The sequence below is a fragment of the Ochotona princeps genome, chromosome 29 (genome assembly GCF_030435755.1).
Source record: "Ochotona princeps isolate mOchPri1 chromosome 29, mOchPri1.hap1, whole genome shotgun sequence".
NCBI lineage: Eukaryota > Metazoa > Chordata > Mammalia > Lagomorpha > Ochotonidae > Ochotona > Ochotona princeps.
In genome coordinates, this window is record NC_080860.1 from 769,484 (window position 1) to 791,058 (window position 21,575).

Genomic DNA, 21,575 nt, shown 5'->3' on the forward strand with positions numbered 1-21,575 from the left:
GATACCTTTTGGTAAAGAAAACAGAAACGTCCAGGCCCGAACCCACGTGCCCAGATTTCACCAGGCATGCCCATGGGACATGGTTTGGCTGGCCTCCTGCTGATTATGGATTCACCCCTCACTCGGACTCACCAAGGACCCCGAGTCCCTGCTTCTCGCTCCCCCACCCTAGACACAAGGCTGACAAGACACGAGGTACCACGTACACACATGGGGCGGCAGAGGCCTGGCATCTCCTGGTCGGGGAAGGCAGACGGGCGCACGCGGGCACGTGCGTCTCCTGGTCGGGGAAGGCAGACGGGCGCACGCGGGCACGTGCGTCTCCTGGTCGGGGAAGGCAGACGGGCGCACGCGGGCACGTGCGTCTCCCGGTCGGGGAACACAGGCCCACGTGGCGTCTCCTTGTTTCACTCAACACACTGACAACACTCCTGAAGTTTAACCATGTGTACAGTTACCACGGCTGAGGGAAAGTGCCCGCTGACCACGGCACGACAATGAAGCAATGGCTGTGCATGTCAACCCGTGACCCGCAGTGCCCACGCCTTGGAGTTGGCCCTGCAGGTCCGCACACAGTTGTACGAGGCTACATCCACAGCAGCATTTGTAACAGTAAAATGTTGTGAACATGAGCAGCCTTGCTCAGCCACTGGGGGTGCGGGCAGGCGAGTGTCTGAAACATGTGTATGAGTGAAGCCACACGTGTGCGCTCCAAACAGGCTCCCCGAACGGACGGACCCTGGCGGAGGCCTACCGTGCTGTGCCCCAGACGGGAAGCGCTCCCAACTCCGCGTGCGAGACATCTTTCATCATCATAATCAACCCTGAAATTTGAAGTCAAGTTGAGTGTGCCAAAGACTGAAACTTCCCAGCAGGCGAGAGCGACCCCCTGGTGAGAGCCGGGCAAACGCACGCTCTGTGGGGCTAGCCGAAACCCCACCGTCTAGCCACACGGAGGGAATACCATCTTTGTTCTAGCACTTTCCAAACAGCTAAGAAGAGAAGCAGAGAGCCCTTGCACCTCACCCATGAGGGTGAAACAGTAAGAGGAACACTGGCTCCCTTCCGGGCGGTGACCAAAACAGCCCTGCAGCTGCACTTGCTGCGCTGGGGGCGTGAGCAGCCTCAGCATCTGCTGCTGGTCACGCTGACCGAGCTCCCCTCCGGTAACCATGGCGACCCAATGATGGACTGCTCAGGAGAGATCGGTCCAATGACAGAGCCTGGGCCTGTAAGTGCTGTGGGAGGATGGATCTGCCTGCCCTGCATCTGAAATGCGTTTCCCACCACTGCCCAGGTCACCCGCAACACACACAGACTTACAGCTCACTGTGGCGCTAGCCGTGCGTGGCAGCAAGGTGACACAGCTCACACAGGCTGCGGCGTGGACAGCCCCGGGCACAGGTCCCTGGCCGGGGCCGGTGTGGCCCAGCTGCCCAAGGCTGCATCCATCTATGACTGCACGTGTACTCGGCATGTGTAGGACACACACCCACACGTCATGAAAACCGCTCTCCCACTCACACATGGCCTGCACACTCCTGCTTATACATCATATCCACAAAAACATGCGTCATTCACACATGTGGGCCTGTAGGATCAGTCTTCCCTCCTCTGGGCGCCAGTGATCACCCACCCGCACCCACATGCCTGCATGTACACGCCTGCAGCGTATTTGTGCACTTATATGTGTTCTATCCACAGCATGTATGTATACCCTGTCTGTAACATACATGTTATTAGCATGTGTAATATCCACAGCATATAAACTTCATGCCTGTGTACACGGGCAGAGCTCATTTTCTGTTAACATCACACTTCGAGCCAGCACAGTGACTTAGCAAACTAATCCTCCACCTCGGGTGCCAGCATCCCCTATGGGCACTGGTTCGTGTCTCAGCTCTTCCACTTCTCACCCAGCTTCCTGCTTGTGATCTGGGAAGGCAGAGCAGGATGGCCCAGGTCCTTGGGACCCTGTGGCCACCCATGCGGAGACCTAGAAGAAGCTCCTGGCCCCTGGCTTCAGATTGGCTCAGCTCTAACCACTGTGGTATTTGGGGAGTGAACTAGTAGATGAAAGATTTGTCTCTTGCTCTCTGTAAATCTTTTTTAAATGACAGTGTGGTACACTTGATACAAATGCACTGTGAAGGTTTCTGCATTTTCCCCAGTCAAAAAGTAATGACTATGGGCCTGGCGCGATAGCATAGCAGCTAAAGTCCTCACCTTGAATGCACCAGGATCCCATATGGGCACTGGTTCTAATCCTGACAGCTCCATTTCCCATCCAGCTCCCTGCTTGCAGCCTGGGAAAGCAATCCGGGACAGCCCAAAGCCTTGGGACCCTGCACCCATGTGGGAGACCCGGAAGAGGGTCCCGGCTTCGGATTGGCTCAGCTCCAGCCTTTGCGCTCACTTGGGGAGTGAACCATCCGACGGAAGATCATCCTCTGTCTCTCCTCCTCTCTGTATATCTGCCTTTCCAATAAAAACAAATAAATATTTTTTAAAAATTAATGACTATGAATCCAAAATAACTACAAGAGGCTGGGAGCCGCACTGTGCGGTGAGCTGCTGCCTGTAACAGTAGCACCCACAAGGGCACCAGACAGTGACCCGGCTGTTCCTTGAGGTGCAGAAGGCAGCGTGACTCACAGGTGAATGCTTGTAAAACCATGCCCAGCTCCCCGCCCCCCGCTGGCATCTCCCTTCATCCAGCTCCCCTTTGCCCCCCGGTAGCGTCCCTCTCTGTCCAGCTCAGTGTTACCTTGTCCCCTGGTGGTGTCCCTCTCAGTCCAGCCCAGTGGTACCCTGCCCTCTGGTGGCATCCCCTTCATCCAGCTCCCCTTTGCCCCCCGGTGGCACCCCTCTCTGTCCAGCTCAGCATCACTCGGCCCTCTTGGGCAGATGGTACCATAGCAGAAATCTATTGAAAAACATGCCGAGTTCTATAGAGGAGTCACACCAGCTGCACTGGGCAACACTTGATGGGGAATCAAACCCCAGGCCAGGTCAAAGAACAGGACCTGACGCGGCTGAGGCTGCAGCCCGAGCAGGGCAGCCGGGGCTCCAGGACGGACCGGCCTCAGGGCCATGGCCAACACGGTGCCCAGGACATTACAAGGGCTTTTCCCACGACCACACTGTGAACATCAAGTACAAGTTGCGGTTTAAGCTAGAATTCCATCACAAATGATGTTCCTCCCAAATTAATGTGATTCATTTCCGCTTTGTTCCAAGAATTAGCATATAATTTCAATTACAGGCTCTGTGGCACTGAGTAAGACTTGTCCTACCCTCACTCTACCCCGAGCACTCATTTCAAGTGGCTGCTTTTCCTGCCAGCTGCCCTGTCACAGCAAGACCTGCTCGTCACCAGCACAGGGAGAGGGCTTGGCCTCACTAAACACTGGATCATGTACTTTGAAAAGCCTCACAAGCCAGAAACATGTGCGTCTTTGTCACCGTCCGCAGGACAACACAACCACCAGACACGCCGCCAGCTGCCCCTGCAGCCGCAGGCTCCTTCTCAGCATTTGGCCGTAGGCTCCAGCCTGGCCACACAGGCCGCTCAGGCTCAGCACTGGCCCCTTCTGGAAGTGAAGCCTGAGCTTGTCCTGTCCAGACCCAACTCAACATCCGCACAACGAAGGTGATGAACAGTACGGAGAAACAGACTCCCGGGGCTGGCAGTGTGGTGCAGTGGGCACAAGCATTCCACAGGGATGTGGCTCCAAGTGCTAGCTGCGTCATGTCCAGTCCAGGTCCTGATAACGGTTTGGCTCAGCGTGGTGTTTTGGCCCCTGCCACTCATGTGGGAGACACCGGTGGCTCTGCATAGTCCCTGGCTCCTGCTGTCAACCCACTCCAGCCCTGCCCCTGCGGCCACCTGGGGAGCGAACCAGCAGAGCCAAGGTTTCTTTGTAACTCTGACTTTAAAATAAATGAAGCTTTTGGGCTCAGCACAATGGCCTAATGGCGAAATCCTCACCTTGGAAGCACCAGGATCCCATTTAGGCACCAGTTTTGTGTCCCAGCTGCTCCACTTCCATCCAGCTCCCTACTTGTGGCCTGGGAAAGCAACTAAGGACAGCCCAAGGCCTTGGGACCCTGTTCCCATGTGGAAGACCCAGAAGAGGATCCTGGCTCCTAGCTTCAAATCAACTCAACTTCAGCTGTTGCAGCCACTTGGGGAGTAAGCCAGTGGATGGAAAATCCTTCTGTCTCTCCTCCTCTCTATAAGTCCACCTTTCAAATAAAAATATATTTAAAAAAATACTATAAAAATGGTGATGCCCACATTTAAAAAATCTGTGTAAAGGATGCTAAGCTCAGATGCACGCAGTCACACGTGCACACTCAGAACTCACCTTTGTAGCACCTCAAGAGCAGGTATGTTGTCGGATTCACCAATGAAAATTGTAACGCTACGCAGGCCCACTAACTCACAGAAGAAGATCCTGGGCAGGTGTACAAGACAGGCAGGCGCTGGCGCGCTGGCTCAACAGGACCCCACATGGGCACCAGCCAGTTCATGTCCCGGCTGCTCCACTTCCATCCAGCTCCCTGCCTGTGGCCTGGGAAAGCAGCTGAGGACGCCCCAAAGCCTTGGGACCCTGTACCCACATGGGAGACCCAGGAGAGGCTCCCGGCTTCAGATCAGCTCAGCTCCGGCCGTTGTGGCCATTTGGGGAGTGAACCAGCGGATGGAAGATCTTCCTCTCTGTCTCTCCTCCTGTGTATATCTGGCTGTAATAAAATGAATAAATACAGAATTGGTGGGAACAGGAGCAGAAACAGACACAACAAAGGGGGGAATTTGGTCCTGGTCCAATCCGTGTCTAGATCTCAGGCCTCTCTCTGCAGCCTCAATCCCACGACCAAGAGGACTCCCCGGCTGCTCTGGACCCTCAGTTCCGCAGTGGAAGTCAGCGGCTCACGCCCCACCTGACTGTACCAGGCATCAGTCCCCAGTTCTGGCTCCCCTCTAGCTCCCACCACGTGGATGCTGGAGTACCAGGGATGGCTCAAGTGCTTGGAACGGCACCCCAGCGCATGGGGGGCCTGGCTGGAGTTGCTCAGCTCCTGCCTTTGCCCAGCCCAGCACATGGGACATGAGTCACCGTGGAAAGCAGAGATCTTTCATCTCTTTATCCTTCTAACAAATTAGAAGTTGAGAAAGCTGCCGCTGTGAGCAGGCATGTGCAGCCTGCCTCTTCCCTCATGTGCTACTTCCCACAGGACACACCTGACCACCAACACGGCCGGGCTGGGCTCGTCCTGGGAGGGGATTTAGGGGATTTGGGGGTCCTGGAACCAGCCCCACGAGGGTGTCCCAGCAGCGACAGAAATTTATGTAGAAAGGGCAGCTACCTGTTGCAGCCACCAAGAAACCACATGAAAGTCCCCACTCGGGCCTGGGCCCCACTCCGTGGCAGATGCCACACCCTGCTGCTGCGTAGCCCAGCGGCGGAGCGGGCGGCTCAACCCGGGGCCCTGCTGCCCACCTGACTCCGGCCATGGGCATCTGTAATTGAACCAGCCAACGGAAGACCTTGGTATGTCAGAAATCAAAAATAACTGAATGCAGCGAATGCAGACGGTGCAATGTGTCCAGCACACAGGGAAGAAGGAAGCTGAGGGAGCACCACACTTAGTGCGAGGGAGTGGGGCGGGTCTCCCACACACGGGTGCTCACACGTTCAACACATTATAATGGAGGTTTTCTGAAAAATAAGCCCCCAAACTAATCACGCTGGCGAGCTGTGAGGGCACGAAGATCTCCAACTTCAAGAAATTAGACAAATTTTTCTTTTAAAAGTTTAAAAATTGCAGTGTGTTCAGTTGCTGGCAGACCACATGGACAGTGACGTCAGAACACTGTGCTTGCACCCCACGAGTGAGCGATGAGAGCCAGGAGAGCCTAGACCACAGCAGCGCCACTCTCTAAGGTGGTGGCCTCACGCAGTAAAGCAAGGACACAAGTACATTAACACTGACAAAACCCACATTTTGGTGTAAGCAGCAGCATGTGTGAGCCCAGCATGGTAGCCAAGTGACTAAATCCTCACCTTGCATCTGCCAGGATCCCATAGGGCCGCCAGTCGTGTCCCGGCTGCTCCACTTCCTGTCCAGCTCCCTGCTTGTGGCCTGGGAGAGCAGCTGAGGACGGCCCAAAGCCTTGGGACCCTGCACCCGCGTGGGAGACCCGGGAGAGGCCCTTGGCTTCTGATTAACTCGTGCCATTACCACCACTTAGGGAGTCAATCAGCAGACAGAAGATCTTTGTTTCTCTTCTCTGTAAATCTGCCTTTCCAACTAAAAAATTAAAAAAAAAAAAAAAAAGGCCTGTGTGCATCAACTCAGAGACGTGAAAGCAAAGGCTGGCACTGGGGAGGGGTCTGAGAACCTCCGCCTCCCCTCAGGGATCAGCAGGCGTGCCTGGCAGCCACGGCCGGGCCGCTGCCCGCTCCCACCTCCGGCTGCGGCCTCCCCGCAGTGCTTGCTGCAGGGCTCTCCACCCGAGGACCTCGGCAGCCTCGCTCGGGACAACTCCAGGCTTCCCAGCACGCCCGAAAGCCAGCAGTCAGCTCCAGATGGCGCTGAAACCGACCCAGAGGCTCCCGGCAGCCGGAGAGGGAGCAATTGCTCATGAAGCTACAACACATGGAGGCACACACCCAATAACAGGTACCGGGAGTCCTGCCACGGGGACGCACAGCGGCCTCAGGAGGCGAGGGGCTCCCACGTCACCAAGCCGACAAGAACAAGTTGCTGCCGGTCGCTCTGTGATGGCGGTGTGACTGGGTGGAGAGAAGCGGTTCTCGGTCAGAACCCACTGACACAGAGCCACAGTGCTGGGAAGCCACCTCGTAACCAGTGAGGACGGCAGGAGGCGTTCTCCAGGGTTCCACCCAGATACACGCCACCTTGCTACACCCTGCCATCCCCACAGAACCACCCCACAGCGTGATCCAGCAGGCTGTGCCCACGTATGTCGGCTCAGATACTAGGAAGGCACACGCACCCAGGGGTTCACTCCCCACTGGCCACACCAGCCAGAGCGGGGCTGGGCGGACACCATGAGCTTCTGCCGGGTCTCCCACATGGGCGAGAGGGTCAGGGACTTGGGCCATCCTCCACTGCCTTCCCAGGCCACACAGGCAGGGAGCCCGCTGGGAAGCACAGTCATTGGAACTCACAGACGGATGCCTAACTCAAGGGTGGCTACCACAGCCACCCTGTTAAAGTGCACGACCCCGCAACTGCTGTCAGGACCGAAGCAGCAGGCGGACCGAGATGCGCGCAGCCGCAGTAAATTCCGGCATTAGCAGGTCCAACGGGTGCGCACACTCAGCCAACAGAATTCAAGGCACGTCAACGCAGACAGGAAATCCACTTTAAGACAGGATGGCCACCCGGAAAGATCCTATACCTCATTGCTTACACCAACTTAACATGAATAATCGCCCAGGAAACCCGTGTCACGGCATGCCAGGGTAAGCCTCCTGTGGCACCAACATATGGACGATGGTTCAACTCCTGGCTGCTCCACTTCCAACCCAGCTCCCTCCTTGTCGCCTGGGAAAGCAGAGGGGACGGCCCAAGTGCCTGCATGGGACCCTGTACATGCTTGGGAGACCTGGAAGAAGCTCCTGGCTCCTGGCTTCACACCAGCCTTGCTGCCTGTTGTGGCAAATGAACCAGTGGATGGAAGCTGTCTGTAAATCAGCCTTTTGAAGAAATCTTGAAAAATAAAGCAAGGTTCCAGAGGCCTAAGACTCCATCACCCTGCAAACAGCTACTGTCTTCCAGAGCCCACTTGGCACACGAGCCGCCTGTGAGCCCCTCGGGGGCCACCCGAGCTGCCAGAGTTCACCAGTGACCAACAAGCACACGCAGGCACAGCCCCAACATGGCACATGTACTCACACTGCCCACTCCTCCTTCCAGCAGCTCAGCGTCCTGCAGAAGCGGCCAGTGAACGCTCCTGGAAGCGGTGGCTGTACAAGAGCCAGGCGCTCTGGAGCGTCACCAGCAGGGGGCAGTGACGAGGCCAGGAAGGACAGGCCCGCACTGCACTGGCTGCAGGGCATACTGCAGAATGTACCTAGGGTTCTGGAACATTCACATGAGCATGCAGTAAGCAGTAGACTACGGGGGGGTGGTCCCAGTCCTGGCTCAATCCGCCCTGACTGCTCCACTCGTGAGGGTTCCTGGCTTCTGGCTGCACACTGGCCCAGCTCCAGCTGTAGCAGCCACTTGGGGACTGACCCCGTAAACCAACCCATCCCTGCCTTTCAAATAAAAGGTCTTGGCAGAAAAAAAAACTGTGATGCCCACATGCCCCCTCACTGGAAGGCCTGTCCGTGATGCCCACACGCCCCCTCACCGGAGGGCCTGTCCGTGATGCCCACACGCCCCCTCACCGGAGGGCCTGATGCCCACACGCCCCCTCACCGGAGGGCCTGTCTGATGAACACACGCCCCCTCACCGGAGGGCCTGTCTGATGCCCACACGCCCCCACTGGAGGGCCTGTCTGATGCCCACACGCCCCCTCACTGGAGGGCCTGTCTGATGAACACACGCCCCCTCACCGGAGGGCCTGTCTGATGAACACACGCCCCCTCACTGGAGGGCCTGATGCCCACACGCCCCCTCACTGGAGGGCCTGTCTGATGCCCACACGCCCCCTCACCGGAGGGCCTGTCTGATGAACACACGCCCTCTCACTGGAGGGCCTGTCTGATGCCCACACGCCCCCTCACCGGAGGGCCTGTCCGTGATGCCCACACACCCCCTCACTGGAGGGCCTGTCTGATGCCCACACGCCCCCTCACCGGAGGGCCTGTCTGATGCCCACACGCCCCCTCACTGGAGGGCCTGTCCGTGATGCCCACACGCCCCCACTGGAGGGCTGTCCAATTGCAGCTTCCTGGCTGGGCCTCCACAGGCCTAGGCTGCCCAGGGCCTTGGGGAAGTGAACCAGCAAATGGAAGCCGGCTCTCTAACTTTTAAGATGTAATTTTTTCCAATGATTAAAGAATAAAAAAAGACATCTTGGGTATGGCACAGTGATACAGTGGGTAAAGTGGCCTCCTCTGGCGCTGGCATCTTAAATGGAACCAGTTCCAGTCCCAGCCTATGATCTGGAAAAGCCAGAGGCCGGTCCCAGTGACTGGGCCACTGCACCCGGATGAAGCCCATGGCTACTACATACTGACCCAACCCTGGCTGCTGTGGTCATCTGGGGAGTGAACCAGCAGATAGGGTCTCTCCCTCTGCCTCCCTGTTGCTCTTTCAATGTTAAAGCAAAACAAAACAAAACATATGTACAATCTAAAGGTTTGCCAAGTCCACTCGAGGACAGGAGACCGTCACACAAGCTCTGGCCCTGCCACTGACAGAAGCCAACTCTGGGAAGACACTCCTTCCAGAAGCTGCCACTCGGTGCCACGGGCCATGTGCGCTGTGCCTACTCCTCCACGTGTGTAACACAGGAAGGAGGGCGTGTGCCACCTGCAGAGGGCAAAGCCTTCCGACAAGAAGTGGGCAGCTGATGCTGTGGCATACACCCACACCCCACGTAGGTACAAGGTCAAGTTCTGGCTGCTCCACTTTCAAGCCAGCTCCCTGCTAACGCACCACAAAGGCCGGTGATCCATGTGGGAGACCCAGCTGAAGCTCCTGCCCTGGAAGGCCCAGCCCTGGACATGGCAGCCATGTGGGAAGGGAGCCAGCGAAGACCAGTCCCTCTCTCAAGCCGAGACACCAGGATCCTTCAAGTGCCCCAGTCCAGCTCCAACCCAACTCTGCTGCCCATGTAGGCCCTGGGAGGCGGATGTGGCTTCCAATATCAGCCCAGCCCTGGCCTTCACTGGCATGAGGGGCCCCGCCCCTTTCCCAAGTGTGGTCTACCTTCACCCCGTTGGGCAGCACATCCACTCGCTGGCTGGTGTCCCCAGAGGCTGTTCCGGCCACGTTGCCAAGAGGGCTCTGGGACAACACTGGACATGAACTGCTCCCTGACCCACCCCACTCCTCCTGCACATACCCGCCCAGGCCCGGTGCAGTCACACCCCAAGGAACCTTCCATGCACACAAGAAAAGCACAAACCCCAGTCAAGGGCAAGGTTCCTCCCAGGACAGCCCTCAGTGCCCAAGCACACCTCGCTGACCCAATCGTCAAGGTTCCCAAAGTGTCAGGTCCACAGCTCTCGGGGCCTGGGCAGCAGACAGGACCAAGTCCTTCCTACTAGGCCACACTATCAAGGCAGATGGCTAGGGAGTGCCGGGTCGCCAGGAGCTCCAGCTGGGGACAGAAGAGCAGCCCTAACAAGGGCAGGCTGCAGGGGTTGTGCGTCCCCGTCCCCTAGCGTCCTGTGGACGGTCGCCGCCTTCACGGCACCCACGGCTGATGGCAGGAGCCGAAGGAGCCAGCTCCAACACCAATCCCTGCCCTCGTTCCTGAAACCCTAATGGATGCAGAAGTTCCACTGGTGCTCCTTGAGGCACACATCAGCCAAAAGTGCAACACTTGCCCTCTCCTAGACACCAAGACAACCCACTAAAAAAACCAACCTGCCCCAGGCCCAAGCCCTCCCGAGCCGCACCTCGACCAGGCACACCGACCCAGCCTCTGTAAAAGCCACCACTCCGCCACACGACTGTCCCGTCTTTTCCACTAGGCCAGAAGAGGGGGGAAGACATCTTCCACTCATGTTGTCTGGATAGAACTACACCCCATCCGCAGCCCCCAAAACCACCTTAGTTCCTGTAACAAACACTAGTGATGATTCAGAAAACCCAGGCAAGGCAGAAGCAACATATTTGGCAATACTTTCGGTGAGTGACTTGAAAATTCCTTCCCACCCAACACAGTAGCCTAGTGGCTAAACTCCTCTCCTTGCCTGCACTGGGACCCCAGCTGCTCCACCCAGGCCTATGGCCTGGGAAAGCAGTCAAGGACAGCCCAAAGCCTTGGGGACCCTGAGCGCATGCGAGACATGCAGAAGCAGCCCTCGGCTTTGGGTCAGCTCAGCTCTGGTCACTGAACCAGCCAATGGAAGGTCTTCCTGCAAGTCTGCATTTCCAATAAAAAATAAAAGTTCAAAAAGAGGGAAAAAAAAGCTTCCAAATTTTAACCATTTACATATACGCTCCAACTTCTCAATATGGCACTTGCATTCCACACAACATAGTTTGTACTAACGTCGAATCTGAAGCACTTCACCCTGACCAGCCGTGGCTCTGAACCTCAGGGTACACGGCAGCTCAGACCCTCCCTGCACCCACCAGCGGGGCTCACACTTGGTGACCCTCGCCACGCCCTGCTGAGGCAGGAGGGTCAGGGCGCCTGAAGCCAGGCGACCACCCCAGGCCAGCCCCTCCCTGGGCTTCATCGCCACACTCCTGCACGTTCTCCTGCGGTTCCAGCGAGTGCAAACATCCTCCTGCACATCCAACGCCTGACACTTCAAAATCCAGCACCGACTTGTTTCATTTAATAGATGGGGCCTCCCTCAAGCTGCCACGGTCCACTGCACCGGCCAAGTCCGAAGGATACAACAAACATGTCTCCTTCGCTATAAACACCAAGGGTAACCGTTGAAGACTTCTGCTGCCCGGTACAAAGCATGCACTCTGTTCTGACCCATCACCTGCCAGAGCCCATTCTGACAGGATCCAGACTAAGGAAACCCAAGGACCAAGTGCAGCTTTCCAATGGACACAGCATCCATTTCCAATTCCAGTGACTTAAATGCTCATTAACGAGGGATGATTTCGCTGGTTTAGATATTTGAAATACAACTTTATTCTGATTCTAAACGAAAAGGAATGGGAATGACAGTAACAAACAATGTTTCTCACTGGATACTGTGACGTGACTGCTAGCAGTCTTGTGCTGGAAACTTGAGAAGACCATTGCATTCCCAACAGCTAATCCGCAGGTCCAACAGACCAGGGTGTTTGTTAACTGCTACATTCACCCAAGCCCACTCATCTCCAGCATCCCACAGATGAAGCACATGTTCTGCTTAGCTAGACAAGAAGATGGCCCACACGCGGCCCCGCTGACATCACAGGACAGTTGCCTATAAAACTAGACTTCTGACGCCGGGCTCCAGCCTCGCTTCCTCACAGGTCGTCGTCCTCATCCGGGAGGGCGGTCGTCTGAGCAACCTGGGGAGGACAGTGATCCAGCTTAACCCGAGCCCGGCCACGGCAGCCCGACCCAAGCGCCAGTCCCCGTGCGGGGACGTACCTCTAGGTCGTGCTCATACTGCGCTGCCAATGCCGGGTCCATGACCACCTCTGGCGGGGCGAGAGCAGGCATGGCAACAAACTCCAGGTTGGGGTCTCCAATGAGCTTCCTAGCAAGCCAGAGGAAGGGCTTCTCAAAGTTGTAGTTACTTTTGGCAGAAATGTCATAGTACTGTGGAACAGAGAGTAGAACCAAGCGCTGAAGTAGACCAGGCCGAGACCCCCTTCCCACGCACGCCCAGGGCCAGCGCAGGCGCAGGAGCTGTGGACAGCAGGCACCACACGTACCTGGAGATTCTTCTTTCGGTGGAAGACAATGGATTTTGCCTTCACTTTCCTGTCCTTGATATCCACCTTGTTGCCACACAGCACAATGGGGATGTTCTCACACACGCGCACCAGGTCTCTGTGCCAGTTGGGCACGTTCTTGTAGGTCACTCTGGACGTCACGTCAAACATGATGATGGCACACTGGGCTGCAAGACAGACTCACAGCCATTGGCACAAATCCAGGAGGGAGCCAGCCTCACTGGGCAGCCTGCAAGCGCACCGGGGATACCCGCCAAGGGATGCCCCCACCACACCCGGCAAGGCACCTGCACGGCACCCTGAGGCCATCCCCCAGAGGGCGGCACGTGTGTGCCGAGGACTCCACCAGCAATGACCACGTGACAAGCCGCCACTGCCTAGGCAACTTTTGAGGCCACAGCCCATGGGGTCCCACGCCTGTTCCCCATCCTGCCCAGCATGACACAGCAAATAGCCCGGCGGAGTCAGGGGCCAACGGGCCCTGCCCCCCAGGCCCACGCTGCACGAGGCCTGGCCCCTGCGCCCACCTTGGATATAGTAGCCGTCCCGCAGGCCGCCGAACTTCTCCTGGCCGGCTGTGTCCCACACGTTGAACTTGATGGGCCCCCGGTTGGTGTGGAACACGAGCGGGTGCACCTCGACGCCCAGCGTGGCTGCAACGGCAAGGCCGTGAGCGCGTGGACACGCGGCCGCCCCGCCGCCCGCCGCCCGGCGCCCACCTACCTACATACTTCTTCTCGAACTCGCCGGTCAGGTGGCGCTTCACGAAGGTCGTCTTCCCGGTGCCGCCGTCGCCGACCAGCACCAGCTGCGGGAGGCCAGCGTTGGGACGCGGCGGCCACCACGGCCAGCGAGCACGAGGCTGAGCCCGGCTGCGGTCCTCCGGCCTGTCCTCCTCCCGCCGCCCTGCGGTCCTCCTCCCGTCCTCCTCCCGCCCGGCCCTCCCGTCCTCCTCCCGTCCTCCTCCCGCCCGGCCCTCCCGTCCTCCTCCCGTCCTCCTCCCGCCCGGCCCTCCCGCCGCCCGCACCTACTTTGAACTGCACTTGCGGCTCTCCCTGCGCGGCCATCGCGGCGTTGTCTGCAAGGAGGACACCGAGCTGGGCCCACGTGCGCCCCACAAAGCCCGCCCGCCGCGGCGCCATGGCGGCCGGAGGCACGGGCCGAGGGGCCCCGGGGAGCGAGCGAGCGGCCGCCTTCCCGCCCCCGGCCCTCCCGCGGCCCCGGCGCCCGGCCCGCGCCGCCCGCCGCCCGCCGCCCGCCGCAGCCCGGCCCCGGGCCCCCGCGCGGCCCGCGCCCCGGCCTCCGCGCCGCCACGCCCGGCCTCCGCGCCGCTACCTTCCAGAAGCGTCTCCGCGCCCGTCCGACTGAGGCTGGAAAGATGGCGGAAGCGCAATTCAAATGCCGGAGACGCAGCCGACGCCGGGCGGGCGGGGCGGGGCCGCGCGGGGCGGGGCCAACGGCGCGGCGCCCCACGTGGCCCGCGGGCGCGCGCACGCACCGCCCACACCGCCCGGCGTCGGCCGGCCAGGCGCGCAGAGCTGGGCGGCGCCCGCGGCGCGTCACGCGGCACGCCGCGCCGGGAGCGCGCGCGCACGCCGTGCCGCGGGCCTCGTGCGCCGGCCGCGAGGGCGGGCTGCGGCGCGCGTGCGCAGTGGCCGGGTGGCGCGCCCTGCTCCCGCCGGGCTGGCGGGAAGTGCGGCTCGCTTCCTCCAGAGCGCAGGGGGAGCCGGCGGCTGCGGCCCGTCCCGTTCGGGGACGCCCTGGGGCCGGGCCCCGCGGCCACGGGCTCAGCCCTCGCGCGTCCGCAGAATGAGGCTGATGTGCCCCGTCCCCCCGAGGCCTGCGGCCTCCCCCGACTGTCCCTGCAGCCGGCAGCGCCCCCCAAACGTGGCGGCCCCGCTGACCCCGGGGGACAAGCGGCAGGGCTCCAGGCCACCCGGAGGGGCTCCACGCGCGGGTGAACCCGCGGGGAAAGGCGGTTTTCATGGAAAGGTCCGAATTAGAAAGGTCTTCCATGCAAGTGGCCTCAAGGGCAGAGTTGAGCTTCCTCCGGGGCTCCCACCTGGGCGCAGGGTCCCTGGCACTCGGGCCATCCTCCGCTGCTTTCCCAGCCCTTGGCGAGCTGTAAGAAGTGCAGCGCCAGGCCGACCACGCCTTGGTGCTGGCCCCAGTTCGAGTGCATGGTCCCCAGCTTGTGGCGCCAGCATCGCGCTTGGGAGCCAGTTCTGCACTCCGCTTCCCGTGCAGTGGCCTGAGGAAGCAGCTGGGGACGGCCCAAGGTCCTGGAACTCTGTGTAGACTCGAAGCGCCTGGCTTCAGACCCCGCACTAATCCTTGTGGCCATTTGGAGAGTGAACCAGCGGCTGGAAACCACGGTCTCTCCTTCGAACAAGTGAAGTAAATATTAAAAAAAGTACTACTACTACTAAAGGACGTGAAAGACCTGGGCTGTGGTAGGGAATGGGGTCCTCCCACCGCTTGTCCTGACCCCGGGCAGGAGTTTTGGCTTTGGGTGCACAGCCACAAATCCTGTCACTCTGGCAGCTGCTGTGACCCAGACCTAGCCACACCTTCCCCAGGAGCACAGAACGTTCTGGGACTCAGTGCCTGCGGGCTGTCCAGCGGACGGGCTCACCTGAGACACTTGGGTTTCTGTTGCTAGAGCTGTGTGCTGAGTACCCAGCACTTGACTCCAAGGGGGGAGACGGGGCTCAGGCAACAGGGTTCCAAACCTGTGGTCCAAGGGGTGAGTGCCCGCTCTGGACAGGCGGCCGCTTACACTGCTGTTTGTGACAGCCACGGGGCGTAACCGCCTCACAACAACAAAACCCACAAACCAGGGTCTTGGTCTCGCAGAGGTTGGTTCTCTCCCAGCTCCGGAGGCGTTAGTGTGGAATGCAGGTGCCCACAGGCCCTGCCCGCTCCCTGCCACAGGGAGCCTCGCCAGGCTGAGCCAGGCTGAGCCAGCGGCGGCAGGCCTGCCTACTCCACCATTCCATTACCCATAGACGCTCGAGGTTTTTACTTCGTGTTTGTGTTTTATTTGAGAGGCAGAGCGCTCCCATCCACAGCTCCAGCCCCCTGCCCTCCAAGTGCCTGAGGTCAAAAGCCCGGAACTGGATCCAGGCCTTGGGGGCACTTAGGTCATGGCTGGCTGCCCCCCAGGAGCAACAGTAGCATGCCCCTGGGACGGAGAGGGGCACGTGGACGCCCTGAGGGTCTCTTTACCACTGTGCCACACCTACCCAGGCGCCACGCTGCTGCTCGTCTTCCTTTCCTCAGGAGGAACTGCAGGTCAGAAATGGCATACGGTTTCTTTGAAAGTCGAGTCACGGGCAGACCTTTCAGGCTCTATTTCCCTGCCTAGATGGCCAGGCGGAGGTCCAGAGCCCGCATGAGCGTAGGGGCCTAAACACTTGGGTCACCTTCCGCTGCCTTCCCAGGTGCCGTAGTGGGGAGCCGGGTGGGAAGTGGAGCAGCTGGGACAGGAACCAGGGCCCCTTTGGGATGCTGGCGTCACCGCGCCGGCCCAGGGTGTGCATTTTCTATATTCCTTGCAAGTTGGGAAAACAGTGCCAGCCTGGGGCTTGAGTTTGCTTTGCCTGGTACCTGGGGGCGGCTGTACTGTCTTAGCTCCAGGCCTCTGAAGGAGGTCCCAGCAGTGGCCTGTCCACAGGACTTCAAACCTCTTATTGTGGACATCAGTGCTGGTGAAGAAAGGGCTGGGCCTTCTGAGAAAGCTTAGGCATTGATCTGAGCCACCAGCACTTGCTAAATCTGCTGCAGTTAGGGCCCCGCCTCCGGGGCTTTGAGGGGGAACTTGTTCAAGGCATTTGCAAGACAGAGAATATGCGTGGTCTAGGTGGGGCATCCCTGGGAGGAGTTGGCTGGTGTTTTACTGATCTGAGCTTGGCTTCCCACAACTCTAAGCACCTCAGCCCCAGAGCTTCAGGGTGAGGTTTTTTTTTTCTGAAAATGCATAAGCTAATTTAAAAACAAAGTTGAGTGACACACAGAGAGGCCTTCCATCAGCTGGCTCACTTCCCATATATGTGCAAGCACCAAGCTTGGCCCAGAGTTAGGTACTCAATCCTGGCGTGCTGTGTGGGCTGCCTGCTGTGTGGCCACAGGACAATGTTCCCAGGCCGGCCTCCGCTGCCTCCCACAGTGTCCGTGTCCACGATCAGGCTCACCCCAGGCTGGCCTGCGTGGGACGCAGCAGTCTGGCCACAGTCCTCCTGCCTCAGGGATGGTCTCCTGGGAGCCAGCCTTGGCTTAAACCTGCACCCACGTCAGACCGCTGCCCGTCCGCTGCTGTGGCTGTCCGCCCTGTTCCCGCCAGCACCTCAGGGACAGCAGCAGGACGGCCCAAGTGCTCGGACCCCCGCACCCGTGTGCGAGCCTGCTGGGCTCCTGGGCTGTGGCTCCAAGGGCAGAGAGCCGGCAGATGGAGGCGCTCTCTGTCCAGCCCTCAGTCTCTCAGATCAACGCCCTTCCTCCCTTCTCATTCACGTGAACAGAGACATGAACTAACCTTGGAAAAATAAGTCAAGGACGCACGTGGACTCACGGCCAGAGCGTTGGTGGTGGGGCCAAGGCTGTGGGCAGGGAGAGACTTTCCTGGATTACTCTGCACTGCACCTGATCGGCCCCAGAGACTGGGTGTTGTCAGAGAGAGGGAGCGGAGAAGGTACCAGGTGCTAAGGACCCAGTGGCTTCTGGAAGCTGAGGGCAGCCAGCAGGCAGGTTGTGCCCTGGGAGGAGGCTGCCTGATGGTGGGCTCGGAGGGCCAGGCTGGACATGCAGCCTCCTGGGCGCTGTCTTAACCACTGACCACAGCTGGCACAGCACAGGGCATCTTGCCCCACTCCCTCCCATGGGCGACCTGGCCTGCAGGCGTGAACTGTAGCACAGACCTGCAGGCAGCTGGTAGTCATTCTCAAGTTTGCAAGTGACCGTTTGAGAGGATTTCAAGTTTTCTGTTTCCCTAGTATCTCATTAAGGAGATAAAACAATAAAAACAAGTTTATTTAGAATCATAGAATTTCATTGTATTTTGCTGTTAAAATTATCTATCATTTTATTTGCTGCTAAACTTATTTTTATTTATTTATTATTTTGTTTATTTTCTTTTTGGAAGGCAGAGCGACAGAGAGCTCTAACAACTGCTGGTTCAGGCCCCGACAGCCACACGGAGCATTTGGGAGCAGAGTAGCCAGAATTAGAGCGACACTCTGGGGCAGGACGCGCTCTCACAGAGCTGTCCACAGGTGGGCACCTGGCAGGCTGCAATCCAGATGCTCCCACTGAGTACCTGTGTGCCCTGGGCGAGTCGGTCAGCACATGCGGCCTGGATGGTCCCTGGTGCTGTGGCCAGGGTGACGTGAGCACAGGGGCCTGGACACGCCTGAGAAACACTGCCATTCTGCAGGGAGTTAGGGTGAGCATCACCAGCAGACTGTGGCACGCGTGAATGATGCATGTTATTAACATGGACGACACAGATCTTTACATATGCCACATGTGGCTGACCTGCCTGTGTCTCTGGGCAGGCCCAAGAGACCAAAGCCGGCCCAGACCGGGCTTCCTGCACACTCTGGCCGGGCAGGCCAGTGCGGACGGCCACCTTCCTACGGTGCTGCTACGTGCCCTGTTTGGCTTGGGTGGGCATGCAGTGCGTGTTCACGTTGCTGGCACGGGTGCAAGCAGGAGCTCAAATCCAGGGATTCAGTGGCCCATGGCCTATGTGCTGAGCTGCCACGGTGTCCTCAAGGTCCCGGACCCCGGACAAGGACCTTCGGGATGACCACACAGCTGCATAACCCCTTCACCACGCCGGCATTCTTGTTCTTTCTTTGCTGACTTCCTCACAGTTCCTGTAGAGGGCAGTAAAGAGTATTACATGTTTTGCTTGTTTGCTGTTTCTTTTTTAATCGGAAAATCGGATATACACAGAGAAGGAGAAAACGAAAGATCTGTTCACTGATTCACTCCAGAACTCTGCCTTTCAAATAAATCTCAAGTCCTTAATGAAATAAATTGTATGTTAGTCATTTCCAAGAGCAATAAGTATTATCAGATAATGAAGTAGTTGTGATTAATGTTTATTGGTTGTAATTACTTTTTTAAAGGTTTTTCGGGGAGGGCAGAGGCAGGTGTTGCTGCCATTTCGGGAGGGAGCCAATAGGTGGAAGATCTTTTTCTGTGAAATCTGCATTTCAAATAAAATGAAATAAATATTTTAAAAAATTATTAGCGCTGGCCCATCGGAATGCCCCCGGCAGGAAATCAGCAGGGAACTCCCTGGCTTGCAGCGTCCTGGCTGCACAAGTCTCACACAAGCTGCAAGCTGTGCCCAGAGCTGATTTCGCGGGCTTTCCTTCGTGTTAGCTCCATGCTGCCCCGTCACTTCACCCCTTTATGCTTCTGGCTTGGTCAAGCCAGATCGTTTCTGTCCAGCTCTCACCGTTGAGTTGCGGAGTTCAGTGTCATGGGCGACAGCAAGGTGACGAAGGGAGACAAGGTGCGTGCCTCTGCCGCCGTGTGTCTGCCCCGCGAGGGACTGAGCTGTGCCTGGAATCCCTCCAGCGTGCTGTGGCAGGGAGGTGGCCTTTAGGGAGTGAACCGGGGCGAAATGCGGGAGTTGCTACAAGGGCACGGTGCGCTAAGTGCCCACGCTGGAGTCTGGGCTGAGCCTGGGCTTCGGATCCAGGTCCTTGGTTCTGAGCCTGCGGGCAGCAGGAGATGGCCCAAGCACCTGTGACCCTGCCAGGCATGAAGAGACCTAGGCAGAGCCTGACCTGGCTTCAGCTTGGACCTCCTCCAGCCATTGTGGCCACTGGGAGATCTGTCTCTCTTAATCTCTCTGATGCACTGCCTTTCAAATAAATAAAAAATAAATACACCAGAAAAGGTTACACAAAGTCACCATCTGATGAACTGGCATCCTTAAAGGCAGAGTCATGGGGGGCTGCAGGCTAATCCGCCACCTGCAGTGCAGGCATCCCACGTGGGTGCTAGTTCAAGTCTTGGCGGCTCAACTTCCCATCCAGCTCCCTGTGTGTGACCTGGGAAGGCAATGAAGGATGGCTCAAAACCGTGAGACCCTACACCCACGTGGGAGACGCAGAGGAAACTCCTGGCTCCTGGCTTTGGATTGGCTCACTGTCAGCCATTGTAGCCATTTGGGGAGTGAATCAGCAGTTAGAAGCCCTTTCTCTGCTTCTCTTTTTCTCTGTAAATATGTCTTCCCAATAAAAATAAAAAATATTAAAAGGAAGAAGCGGGCTCGACATGGTAGCCTAGCAGCTAAAGTCCTTGCCTTGCACATGTGCGGATCCCATGTGGGCACTGATTTGTGTCCTGGCAGCCCCTCATCCCATCCAGCTCCCTGCTTAAGGGCTGGGAAAGCAGTCAAGGACGGCCCAAAGCCTTGGGCCCCTGCACCTGTGTTGGGGACCCAGAAGAAGCTCTGGGCTCCTGGCTTCAGATTGGCTCAGTTCCAACCGTTGTGGTTGCTTGGGGAGTGAACCATTGGATGGAAGATTTTCCTCTCTGTCTCTCCTCCTCTCTGTATATCTGACTTTCCAGTAAAAAAAAAAAAAAAAAATATATATATATATATACACACACACAAATATAAAACCACGCCATCTCTAGTCCCCAAAGTTGATCTTGCCAGCTTCCCCACTGAACTTTTGGCCTTGGGAACTGTGAGGAAATAGATGTGTGTTGTGTAACACACAGTTCACAGGTTTGTTGTGTTGGCCTGGGCACCACAACCTGCTCCCTGCTAAAAAGCAAGACCGAAATCACCGGAAGCAAGCTTCAGCCCTCTGTGTGTGCAAATAGCTCTTCTCAAATTGGGTTTCATTTTATTTGGAGGAACACAGGGAGACAGAGGGGAAGTCTCCAGTTCTCTGGTTTACTTCTCAAATGCAACAAACAGAACTGGGCTGGACTGAAGCCAGCAGCCACAAGCTTCCTGTCCATACAGGATCCGGCGTTTGCAAGGTGAGCATTAGCCACTGATCCACGGCACCAGGTCCATGGCTAGATCATCTTTAGGGCAGAAGCTGTTGTTTCTGGGCCTTTTTGTGATGGCTCAGTGGTTATGTCTGCACCTTCCATGCACTGGGATCCCATGTGGGCACCAGTTCACGTCCCAGCTGCTCCACTTCCCTTCCAGCTCCCTGCTTGTGGCCTGGGAAGGCAGCATATGGTGACCCAAAGCCTTGGAACCCTGCACCCGCGTGGGAGACCTGCGAGAAACTCCTGGCTCCTGACTCTGGTTCGGCTCAGCTCCGGCTGTTGTAGCCATTTAGGGAGTGAATCAAAAGATGGAAGATCTTCCTCTCTGTATATCTGACTTTTCAATACAAATAAATAAGAATTCAAAAACAAATAAGTCATTACCACCAGAAGGTGAGAAGGAGGTCAACCCTGCCCAAAAGGTAATTCGGCCCCCGCCTTGGGAGGGACACCCCCAGACTGCAGAAGGATACCCCCACACTGCGGAGGGACACCCCAACACTGCAGAGCCTGCCTTCAGCCCCAGCCCCACTGCAGCACTTCCGGCTTCCACCTTGGGAAGGGTCCCCCACACTTGAATAAAAAATAATAAAAACTGTCAGCCCAGGATAATGTACCCAGCAAAACTTTCCTTTGTCTTTGAAAATGAAATAAAAAATTATTCCACAGTAAAGAAAAGTTAAAAGAATCTGCCTCTTTCAAATCTACCCTACAAATAATACTTAAACATGTTCTCTTGACAGAGAAGAGGAACAGCACCTGACAAACCAAAGTCAAATGGGAAGAACATCCCGGTAAAATGACCACAGAAGACTAAACCAATGAACAAGCCATTGCTAAAATGACAGGACCAAACTAGGCCTATTTGGAATTAACCCTGAATAGAAATAGCTTAAACCCATCATTCCAACAGCATAGATTAATAGACTGGAGTAAAAACCCAAACCCATCTATTTGTTGCCTACAGGAG

General features: G+C 57.5%; 1 protein-coding gene across 1 annotated transcript; it reads right to left on the bottom strand.

The window, feature by feature from the left end:
• Positions 1-11,792: 11,792 nt before the first annotated feature.
• On the bottom strand, positions 11,793-14,107 carry RAN (RAN, member RAS oncogene family). The gene is made up of 7 exons (XM_058656521.1): positions 13,910-14,107; positions 13,606-13,652; positions 13,298-13,382; positions 13,102-13,227; positions 12,554-12,741; positions 12,267-12,437; positions 11,793-12,184 (listed from the first exon to the last, which is right to left on the bottom strand). The coding sequence occupies exons 2-7, from the start codon at positions 13,639-13,641 to the stop codon at positions 12,140-12,142; spliced, it is 651 nt and encodes a 216-aa protein (XP_058512504.1). The 5' UTR covers positions 13,642-13,652; positions 13,910-14,107; the 3' UTR covers positions 11,793-12,139.
• Between the last annotated feature and the right edge of the window lie 7,468 nt (positions 14,108-21,575).

Bases quoted from the DNA above. Each gene is read 5' to 3' on its own strand.
- RAN (XM_058656521.1), bottom strand. From the start codon at position 13,641: ATGGCCGCGCAGGGAGAGCCGCAAGTGCAGTTCAAA. The intron at 13,383-13,605 runs GTAGGTGCGGGC...GGCCTCCCGCAG, and splicing joins AGCCGCAAGTGCAGTTCAAA to CTGGTGCTGGTCGGCGACGG. The intron at 12,742-13,101 runs GTGGGCGCAGGG...TCTGTCTTGCAG, and splicing joins GGACGGCTACTATATCCAAG to CCCAGTGTGCCATCATCATG.